At 38.8% G+C, this 12,124-nt stretch overlaps 1 protein-coding gene across 7 annotated transcripts in view; it reads right to left on the reverse strand.

The window, feature by feature from the left end:
• Window positions 1-12,124, reverse strand: part of LOC6589416 (TBC1 domain family member 24) — a 54,654-nt gene that overhangs the window by 2,036 nt on the left and 40,494 nt on the right. For 4 of the 7 annotated variants that reach the window (XM_026988258.1, XM_026988255.1, XM_026988257.1 and 1 more), the window contains exons 4-6: window positions 3,080-3,204; window positions 2,673-3,001; window positions 2,438-2,609 (exon numbers count right to left, since the gene is read on the reverse strand). In XM_026988258.1, the coding sequence (XP_026844059.1) occupies window positions 2,438-2,609; window positions 2,673-3,001; window positions 3,080-3,204 (626 nt within the window). Of the gene's footprint in view, window positions 1-355; window positions 443-2,048; window positions 2,079-2,437; window positions 2,610-2,672; window positions 3,002-3,079; window positions 3,205-12,124 lie in introns of all 7 variants that reach the window. The other 3 variants (XM_026988252.1, XM_026988253.1, XM_026988256.1) reach the window with 2 other exon arrangements.

Below are 12,124 nucleotides of genomic sequence, written 5' to 3' on the forward strand. Positions count from 1 at the left end.
GGGGGCAAAAAAAAAACAACTAGCAAATATTGAAGTATAAAAATCAACTAAAATCATCATTAATTTCTATCAAATTGAAACCGAAATCATCTTAATTTTCTATCAAAATTGAAGTCAAAAACAGATTGATGAAAATTTCCAGTATTTCATGCATAGTTTTTTGAATATGGAATCATAAAGTGTGTGCACAAAAGCTTGTAATAATTTAGCTATGCTTGGATATATATTTGGATAATAGATGTTTATAAAACGTTTCATATGTAATTGAAATGTTGTTGTGTGCTGGGAGGGTTCTCTGTAGAGTGGAGTGGTTTTTGGAGTGGTTTTTTGGAGTTTGACTTTGACTTTCACTTACATCTTCGTTCTTACAGACTTGACTTTTCAGATTGTGTATGGGATAGACGCCCATCGCGATAGCTCTATGACCGGGCGACTTTTCGCCCTACATATGGTAAATGGAATATATATTTATATATATTTATATGTGTGTGTGTATGCACCCATAATAAAGACAAATGAACCCGCAGAAGTTAGTTGTTTTTTCATCGATATCGAATATGTGAATATACATTGATCAAAGCGTACGCAAATGTTATCAGATTTTGATTTTGATTTTTGATTTTTTGATTCATTCATTCGTTTGCCAAGGCAGCAAAAAAAGGGTACAAGAAAAATAGAAATAACATTTTTATAAAGATTTTTGTTCATATAAAGGAGCAGGATATACATATGTACTGCAGGATATTATATTGGTTTCTGGTTTTCTGGTTTATTTTGGTTTATGTATATTTCTGTTTTAGTGAGTATATTTTTTTTTTGAATATATTTTTAATAGAAAAGCTATGTTTGTATATAAAAAATATATATGTATATGTTTATAAAGCTGCATGTTGTATGGTTGTGGGTATTATAATCATGAGTGGTTTTTTGTTTGTATGTTTTTGTGGCAGTGCTTTAGCTTTGATTTGATAAGTAAAACAGAACGAAACGAAAATTTAGTTCATTCAGCAAAAACAAAATGGAAATAAAATAACAAAAAACAAAAGTCAAGTGGCAGCAGAACGAACACAAAACTTGAGTCGAATTTGTCAATTGCGGGAAAGTTTCCAGAGAGATATGACGATGCCTTTGGCATTGTATAACTCGGGGAAGTCTTTGGCTTTCAGATTAAACCAATCTTAAGATCTCCCACATATTGTACAATGTTCTCAAAACAATTGCAATTTTCATTTGATATCGGTTATATGCTAATGCTATCAAAGAAATCGTTCACTAAAAGGAGATCCGAATGCATACAGAAATCGTTTTTATCAATAAACGATCAATCGATATTTGAAATGTTGATATTTTGAATTCTATAAAGCTTAGGTAGTAAATATTTATTTTATTATACTTTCTCTTAAGTAGAAGTAGTTCCGATAATACATCGATTCATTGTTTTATTTGTTATCACAAAATCGATTTTTAAACTATCGACAAAAGCTACACATATCGATAAAGCACATTACGTTGTTGAGAAATTATGAAGAATCTAATAGATATGTCCGTGGGGACCACTGGTACCTTTATACTCGTATTATAATCTTTGAAGATTGTAAAGCAGAAGACTGTACAATTTTCTATCACATGAACACCTGCTTTTATACAATTTCCACTTTGAAAGCACTTTGTTTTGTCTTAGAAATACGACAAACATAATTTTTGTATGCCTCTGAAGTATAACATTTCAAGACGGGTATAACAGATATTAGCACATAACCGATATTCACGTACTCTTCGTATCCCTCATCTAAGCTTCATGCATTATCTTCGGTCTAAGGCTTGGTTCTTGACTCGAAGCATCGGTAAGCAATTTGATAGCTGAACAAATGAACTGAACTGAAACTCATTCAATAAACATTATCATACAATATGTATATGAAAAGAAATATGAACAACCGAACAGGAACAGAACAAGCAGATTCAATCCAACATCAGCAATTATATAATTATCATTATCAGTATGAGTATTTTGTATAATTTGGAATAATTTGCTTCTAGCCTCATACCAAGTTGCGACAGCTCTCGGAGTGCAGCTTCTGGTTTATGGATTTACATAAATATATTTTGGTTTTGTTTTGTTTGTTTGTTGGGGGCGTGCGTTCAAGTTGTTTCAGAAACATAACCAGAAGAAAAAAAAAAGATATATATAAAAAACAGATGGAAATAAGAGTTTACCATTAGACAAAAGTGTTTCGTATTTGTGCTGTGTAGTAGAGAGTATTTGTTTGGGGTTCCAGAGATAGTAGTACTAGGCCTAACATCTGGCTGGGCTATGGTTTCTCTTTGTTTCTTTGTATATTTGTATTTTGTGTGATGGTGGGTTTTGGTTTGGTTTGGTTTGGGTGGGGGGCGGTAGGGTGCAGGGAAACTCTGGATTGGATTATGGATTACATACCTCACGGATGGTCAATGTATGCGACATCATCTGAATGTTCACCTGCGACTGACTAGTGGGCAGATTATCACTTGAACGCGATTTGATTAATTGCTTCGAACCGCTATTGAGCACGGAACGGCTTTTTAGTAGCATTTCAGTCTTGATAAATATTCTAGAAATATACTGGGTACTGCAAAATGGATAACAGGAATTATTTATAAGGGATTCTACTCTGTTGCAAGATCTACCATACCTCAGTCCCCTAATACTAAACGCGGCATGGAGAAGTTTCGCCGGCGACACTGGTATCTTCTTGCAGAACTTGATCAAAGCGTTGCCAATGTCATTTTTAATATTATCCGGACTCCATTCGTTGTTCGACTGGCACTCCTTGTGGAACAGATTGAGCACGACCAGGGCCACACGGTACAGGACCTTGATGCCCTCGTGGAAATAACAGTCCATGATCCGCACCAGATGCTGGAAGGGTAGACCGGCTAATATCCACCAGCACCAGTCCATGAATACGCGCTCCAGCTTCAGGCCCGGACAAATACGTTGGAAATACGAAATTGCACTTTTCTATTTAAAATAAAAAATTATTTGATTAACGATTGATTGATTGATTGATTGGGCGATGATTGAGGTGAGTGTGCTTACCGTGTGCTTTTTGGCTATCTGCATCACCGTCTTCCAGGTGACCTCATGCTGTAGTTTGGTTTGATTGATGAATACCTTCTCCTTGCTGCCCACCAGACCGGCGAGGCACATGTAGGCTTCCTCCTCTGCAAAGAAAAATCAAGAATTGGCGAATATTAGGAAAGCTGTTGGATCTGTGGATGATTATTCATCTTTTCATCCCATTTACTATGAGTTAAGGGAGCATTTCGCAGGCCTATAATTGGTTGCAGCGATCTCTCAAACAATTATCTGTATAGCCCCATCTGTAGCTTCGTATTATCGATGATTGTTGACTGCTAAGCTTATAGTAGAAATTGTTGTATTCAAACACATTCAATCACTTGTTATGGTTATAAATATATTCATATACTGAGTAAGATTTTATATTCAATAGACTGTGTCAACTGGTCAAGATCTAATCAAAGTTTTCTTAGCAACTATAAATGACAATCCTAGAAACTAAAGAACTTTCCAGATTCCATTTAAGATATTTCCCACTGTCATTTGATAAAGTGTCACATCAAGATTGAATCTCCTGCCGTATACATGGGGACAGCATAAGTGAACCCCTAACAGGATTGGGGAAAAATACCTATCTTCTACAATGTAGGTGGGAACTGTCATCTCTCCCACATAACATTGATGCTCCCGAAAATTGCAAAAACCGCATACATTGCGTGTGCATGATACGGCACAATGATATGTGATTTTTGTTGTTGGACTGTTTTCAAATTCAAAATGTCAGCCCACCTCTGTTCTATATAATCCCCCTGCCAATCCCAATCTTAGGTGCCTTAGACCTTGTAATAATAATAATCATTAAACGAGGGGGAACGTTGTGAGTTGCTGCGGACACCGCAACTCTACGGTTATACCCGATACTAAGTCAGTATGGCTCTCCTCCGGCAGACGCCGCTAATATTTAACGACACGACAAAGAGTGCGTGCGAGAGAGACAGAAAGTCTGAGCGTGACGTCGGGCGCTGCGTAGCCACTGCAAATTGATTTGTTCCTTTTGGCTAAAAAAATGGTCTGATCTGATCCAGATTCAGCAATCTAATAGATATGGTCATTATCTATGATTCTGCGTTTTTAGTTTTCTCAAATCTGCAATATTGTGGATGCAACAGATTTTCGTCCTTTGTGGGGGCGGATGGAGGTGGGGCGAAATTCTGAGATATACGTTTTATAGTGACATCTTAAAGGAGTGTGTGCACCAAATTTGGTTACTATAGCCTTAATAGTCTCTGAGATTTGTGGTTGCCTCAGATTTTCGTCCTTTGCGGGGGCGGAAGGGGGTGTGGCGAAATTTGGACAGGAAACGGTCAAGGTCCGATATCACAGGAGTGTGGATACCAAATTTGGTTGCTCTGGCTTTTATAGGTTCTGAGATCCTTGAACTCATATTTTGCAATTGGCAAAACCGACCATGAAACCTGTGTGTTAGAGTGAGACAGAGCGAGAAAGAGTGAAATTGTTTTCGTGATTCTGGCTGTAATAATTATACGATCTGGTTCAGATTTTGCACTCTAGAAGATATAGTCATCTTCTACGATTCTGCGTTTTTAGTTTTCTCGTATCGTCGAAATTGTGGATGCCACAGATTTTCGCCCTTTGTGGGGGCGGAAGTGGGCGGGGCAAAGTTTTGAAATATTTTTGGAGCAGTGACATATCACAGAAGTCTGGATCCAAAACATCGTTGCTCTAGCTCTTATAGTCTTTGAGCATTAGGCGCTGAAGGGGACGGACAGACGGACGGACGGACAGACAGACAGGGCTCAATCGACTCGGCTATTGATGCTGATCAAGAATATATATACTTTATAGGGTCGGAAACGATTCCTTCTGGACGTTACACACATCCACTTTTACCACAAATCTAATATACCCCAATACTCATTTTGAGTATCGGGTATAAAAATAAAGATCATCGTAAAGGCTAAGAGGTTCCTTAAGAGTCTACAGAAGTTTTAAGTGTTGAAAATAACTTTTAATTGATTATGTGCCCAGGATTCAGCAAGCACTCAATGGTATAAATCCATCACACACTCAGCGAATGCTCTGTTTAAATATGATCCATCAAATCTAACCAATTTATCGTGTTGCATATGTAATAGATGGTAAACAATATGCCCTGGCAGTCAGTCTATCGAAGTGATCAAATTGCAGTTTTTCCTAACAATTATCAACCTTATGACTGGCCTAACCTCAACCACAATTTATCCAGCCTTCCACCTCTATAGAGCCAATCCCATCCCCTCCATCAAACACTGTACAATAAAACCACATATACGACGGAGCGGGTTTCTAATTTAATTGTGGAACTACTGCAGCAGCAGCTCAAAGCTCAGGGCGATTGGGGATCCATCTCCCTCCAAGTGTTGATTGGATGAGAGGGAGGTGGTATATGGTATACGGTATATGGGTTTGTGGTTCTGTCGCTGACTACGAGCAAATGCATTACCGCAATGACGCAGAGGAAAATTGAATTGAGAGCTTGCCTTGAGACTCTGTCTGAGATGCACTTTGACCAGCACATCACAAATGCCATTTTCCATCTCCATTTGCCCCTCTCTTCAATTGCGAAAAACCATAATTAGCAGGGTGGCAATTTGTACTCTGTGTACACTCGGATATAATACATGCAGTATGTGGTGCCTGATTATTTGATTACAAAATTAGATCAAATTATGCAATGGCGAGTGCTAAAAATAATTCCCATTCCGCAGAAGAGTTCGTGGGGGATTCATTAGCTGTATTATCTGGTGTTTGTAAAAAGAACTTTGATTACAAATCAGCAGTGTAAATGTGTAAACATTTCATATAAAACCATTCAACCATCAATTAGCAATCAGTCGATTAGGGGGACTTTAAATTCAATTTAGATACTGAACCGAATTGAACCTTTCTTTTCTGGAGTGCGGATGATAAGGAGGAGGCGCCTCCATATTGATTTGTGCTGCCTGTGGCTTCTGCTTTGCATTACAAAGTTTAATTGCTTTCAAACGCTCGAGTAAACAAAAGTCGATCTGCCGCGCCGATGTCGTTATCAGTGGATTGTGCCGGGCAGGAACTTATCAGTGGATTACACTAGCCTAAGGCGGTTTGGCTTAGTTTATAAGAGATTGCTTTTAATTATAATTGGCTTTTCCGAAGCGTTCAGCGGAGAGCGGAAAGCCGAGTCGGGAGAGCAGCGTCCCCTGCGACCGCCCATTGAACTTTATCTGTTGCGGAAAGCCTCCAACCCAAGTTGGCAAACATTTGATAAGTTTATTAAATATCTTACGGGCAAGAGTCGGAGATCGGGCATGACGCAGAGTCATATTCGCCGACTGCAGTATTCGGAACTGGCATTGGCATTGCAATGGCAATTGCAATGTGGGCATTAATCTGCAAACATTTGCATTCCACTGGCGACAGCTCAAATTTTAATGAACCATCATTATCAATAAGAAAGAGCAAACGAGAGCGGCAAGATCAAGCTAAAGTCAACGATTTCGAAGTGGAATAAGAATGAACGTTGTTGTAGATATAGTAGTATGACTTTAGGATACCCTACTTTAGGCAGGAAGTACCCATAATTACATCGCACAAGAGAGAACAAAGAAAGAGTAAAAGTATTGTAATCTTTATCCTGAATAATAGCTTTATATGAAACTCTTTTGCTAAGAGAAAAAAAACATCAGAAATCTACACAGAACTTTGTGATCCACTGACTGGCAGAAAAACTTGACTATATATGTAGATCCTTTGCCTTTTCCCTGGCCTTTTACATCCAACCCCACAACAGCAATACAATCTAGAATAAAAGCCCCGACTACCGTGCATAGTAAAGTAAACAATTTAAAGTAGAAATTAATCAAAGAACTGTCTCGCACACACCAATGAGCCCCTCTAATTAGGCAATTAAGCTCTGGAAAAAATAATCACAATAAAACGCTAAACTATAAATCGCTAGGGTTTCCATATGTATTGTGTGTCCGATAAGGTTTTGAGCTACATTTAAGTGGGTTGTGTATACAAAATACAATGGCTACAGTGGCTAGCAAACATCCAAAGGTTGAACTGCCATCGGACAATGGAGCAGGGAGAGAGGGGGGCAAAAAAAGTGCCATTATTTAGACGTTAGCGAGCACGTGCCGAGTTATTTATGATGCAGTAGGTGAGAGACCAAAAGATACAGTCGTAAACCCGCCTAAAAATAGTATCACATCTAAACAACCTCAAGTTAAGATAGAAGACAGAAAACAGGAATCATCCGTTTTGTGCCTCTGCCTTAATTAGCTCAACAAACTCAAACATAAACAATGCAAATATTTCCAAGACCAAAAGACAGACAGACGAGCCGCAGAAACACATAATAAATTTAAATAAAAACGAAAATAACATTTTTTCAATCGCTAAATGGGGGGGTAGACTGCAGAAGTCAGCAATGAAGACACCATTGAATGCCCTGCAAAAGAGCTTTAACACACAGACAGAACAATGAGAGAGAGCTTTCCATCAAAATTGTGCGTAGCGGTGCAAAGCTCACTAATACATTAACGGATGGTCATTTGTTTGCATGGAATAAACTTTAATTCGTTTAGTTAGGTCATGGATGAATGGGGCTCAATCGCTATAGCATATACCACAGTGAAAGTTCTCCTCGATCTAAGATCTGAGATGGGGATCTAAGGGAGAATTTAACCCTTACAGATGTGTACTATACCCGTAAATGCCTTGCGTCCAAATGGATCCTTTCACTCTACATATTCACCTTTTTTTTTACCACTCCCCACCTGCCTCAAGGCTGACGTCAAAAAATAGCAAACCATCGAAATAGAAGTACATACTCGTGCTACACGTATATATAGAATATGCCATATATTTTAATCTGAATTGTGCGTGCCTCGAATCCCCAACTACTCGTATTCGTATATATGTACCTATGTAGATTTGATGATGAGTCGCAGCCACACTCCTCCATATAAGAACCGTGCAAAATAAATATGCATGAGGCGAGAATGTTTGGGCAGGGCACACACCCGCAACGCCACAAAACAGTGGGGGAGGCGGAACGACATGGAATGAGATAAACATTAGGAACAATGGAGGAACAGGCAATGGAAAAGGCAAACAAAGCCGTCATAAACGAAAGAGTACAAATATGCGAGCATTTGTTTTGTTTCTATTCTGGGTTTTCAGTCTACGTTTTATGCGAATTTTATGCTCACGTGTTGTCGTCATTAGCCAAATCACAGCAGAGCAGGAGAAAACAGAAACAATAGAGAAGAGCAATTCTAGAAGTACATACAGTAAGAGCTCAGTTTAGGCTAAAAGTTTCCTTGGAGAAGAGATCTCATAGGAAAGAGAAATGTTACACTCCCGACAAACGGTCTTAAATGAAAATTTTCCTATGACAGGAACTTTACAGCCGAAGTTTAAGCTCTTTCTTTCCCTCTCTCTCTATTTAGAAAGCTCTTCCTTAAGCGGAACCTTTCGATCTCTTCCTTTATATCCCGAAAGCTCTGCGGCCGAGAATGCAACAACAAAGTTTAAGCTCTTTCTTTCCCTCTCTCTCTATTTTGAAAGCTCTTCCTTAAGCGAAACCTTACGATCTCTCTCTATATATCCCGAAAGCACTGCGACCGAGAATGCAAAAACAAAGTACACGCCGCGTTTGGGTACAATACCAAAAAAATAAAATACGATGCCATTTATTTCTCAGTCAGAGAAATCCGTGATAATACTCTACTCTAGGGCGCCCTCCTGTCCTGCCGTCACTGTATTATCAAGCACCTAAGAAAAGTGTGTCAGTAAACTACGAATTGAAGAGAACTCAAGTGGGATATAGAGCAATGGGGGAGAAGTCTTGAGAGTCTTCCACCACCTCCTCCTTCGTTTGCCTTTCTGTTTACTTTAAGTGGGGTAAAGGCGAATCGAAATTCGCAAATTGCAGAAAGAGCCCCCCAATCGAATCGAAGCGAATCGAGTCGAGTCGTACATATGGCAATGACGTCAGAGGCAGCAAACAGAATGCAAACAGACAGAGAAAGAGACAGATACAAAGATACGTTTGCATATGGTACTACTATCTATATCACTTTAAACATTTGCTTATGTACCGGCGGCGTGGCGGCAGACTCTTGAACTTGAAAATGCACACAAATACACAAACAACAAAGAAGAAGGAGCGGAATATTCAATATGGAAATGCGTTGATTGAACATGCAGCTCATCGCCACTGCCATGCCACTGCCACTGCCATCTCATGCCCTGTCAGTTTTTCCATTTATTTCATTTTGATTCGTTTCGTTTGATTTCGATTTCGATTTTGGAGTGTCCTTCATTTGGACACTTTATGGAGATTTTTATTTTTTGCAGCTGCCCATTCCGTTTCTGTTTCTTTTGATTCTGTTTATTCCACACAGTTTTTGGGTTTACAATATGGAAAAAGTATTAAATTTTCAGTTTATGGTTGGAAAAATGGATGGAATATTCAAGGGAATATATAGATGATATATATTCAAGTACAAGAAAGACCTTTTAAGATTTTTGCTTCAATTCGTCTGCCACTCTTCGGCTCCTTCAGAATTCTAAACACATCGTTGGCGGCCAAGCCATAGGTTATCTTCCATCCATGAATTTCCGCTGTTTGGCCCTGAACTCTCTCTCTATGATGTGGGTCTGTAGGAGAAACACGTCGCATTGCCGCCATCAAATATGTGACGAATGCAGTCCGGCTCTCATCGAATATGCAATCGAAACGGAAATTATGTCTCACCAGAAAACGCTGCAGGTCCACGTGACAGCGTCAAGGAGTACATAATAAAATTCTCGGAAATAATAAATAAATAATTACAGTCGAACTTCCGTACAACAAAGTTCTCTATATAACAAATTTATTTCCAGAACACTGCAATGCTATATGCTGCAAAAATTAATTCTGTATTACGAATTTTAGGTATAACGATTTCCCCTTGAGTTTCGCTATATGGAAGTTCGACTGTACTAATATTGTTTACCATTCCTTTAACGGTATCCCTTTTTTAATATCTCTAAAGATTTTATGGCTGATTTATGAACCACAGAAATATGGAATTCAGTTCAAATTGGATTGAATGGGATTTCTATAGCACGAATACATTCAGAGAACTTTGTTCTGTGTACAAAATACGAAATCATAATAGAGGGAGAGACAATACTCTGCCTTGAGATCTCGACCGGAATTGAATTTTAATGTCTGCCCCAGACAGACAGATAGACAGATAGATAGACAGATGGGAAAAGGGGCAGTAACAAAAATTTCGCTCAGTGTAAACAAACCTTCAGAATGACAAGCAAACGCCGCCGGGTCTGACCTCTCCCCCAATCGGCTTATCAGCAGAGAGAGGCTCTCCCCCCGCCAAAAGTAAGACGCATAAGCCTCCCTCCTGTATGTACATTAACACTATATATAGACCCAACGAAATTCGAGATAATTGGGAATAAATATGAGATAATAATGTTCATAATGGGAGGAGCGATACTTACAAACTTGAACGATCGCTCTCTTGCCTCTGTTGTTCTATGAATGGGGTCTGAACTGATCTGATCTTAGGGTTCAATAGCTGCCGATGGAATAGATTAGGGGCCTACCTATACGTTGCAATATCGATGAGGTCTGGGGGGTTATCATCGCTTATAGGCACATGACCAGCTGTCTGTTTAATCTGTGTTTTAAGCCTGGGAATCGCTTAAACAAAAGCTTCCGAAATGCATAGATCTCTGAAGGTTAAAGATGATTACCTTTCACTCCTCCTCTTCCTCCAGCGTCTCTTCCGTTTTGTTACTTGGAAATTTCCACTAAATTCCCAAACAATTGTCTGGATTTTGCCAGAATTGCACACATCTATGTCCCACACCTGACTGGATTTAACCAATTTCTGTACAAATACTGTACTGTACTGTGCTGTATATATTAAATAGATTAAGCTACAAAGACTGTGTGCGCCCCCGACAATGCTGAGCAGCCTGATAATAAAGTAATACAAACAATTACAAAAAACAACAACAAAACATCCACCAAATGCGGAACTACGCGTACAGCAGACTGTTAGACGTTGATCATTTGACTACGGTCAAGAACGAGGTTCACTGGAAAAGGTTCACTGTTCACTGTGCGTTGCGTGATTGTATGTCTGGCAAGCAGTTGAACCTGTGCTTCCCTTTGACGACAACGGGAGTTAATGAGCATTCAGAATCAAACAGATCCGATAAGAGTGTACAATTGCAATTTAGATTCGATTACCAATCTCGATTATTATCGAACGATAACAGAGCAAATAGAATTTTAGGTTAAATTTTAGAAACTATTCGACTCTCCAACTAAAATATGGGTTTATTTTAAATTATTTCCTTAATAATCTAAGATCCAAAAAAGAATTGGCTTCGATAGCTTTACCCATTCGATAAACTCATTTTTTTTTTAAATTATTTATAAGTGAAATAATTCCAAAATAAAATCACATATTCAAAAAACCTTCAGTATGTTCTTATATCCACTTCCTATCGATCGCTAACCTTTAATCTGCCCTAAAGCCATGAACTACACTGTACTGTCAAAAGTTGTACAAAAGGAAGAGAAGAAAAGACGAAATTTACATTTGTAATTACGCATATTTGATGGCCCGGCTCATTGCATGTTGGCCAAATCAATTAGCCACTAAATCACGATACATCAATTTGCAATGAGCTGCGATACTCGCACAGAGAATCTCCCATATTCCCCTCCAATATATAGAAATTAAGAGAGCGAGAGAGATGTATAGTAAGAGTAGAGTGAGAGAAGGCAGGCGGCAGACTGAGTTGCCTTACAATTGTGCCACTTATTTGTGTATTTTGTTGAGGCGATAAAAATGACTTGAGCAAATATTGACACTTCACGTGTGTGGTGTGGAGTGGAGTGGATTGGTGTGGAGTACCCCCCTATCCTATAGATAGAACATCCAGAAAAACACAGAAACAAGTAATAATGTTATACTTATTAAAAATGTAAGATTG

This window comes from Drosophila persimilis, unplaced genomic scaffold (genome assembly GCF_003286085.1).
Source record: "Drosophila persimilis strain 14011-0111.01,24,50 unplaced genomic scaffold, DperRS2 tig00000191-arrow-pilon, whole genome shotgun sequence".
Taxonomy (NCBI): Eukaryota; Metazoa; Arthropoda; class Insecta; order Diptera; family Drosophilidae; genus Drosophila; species Drosophila persimilis.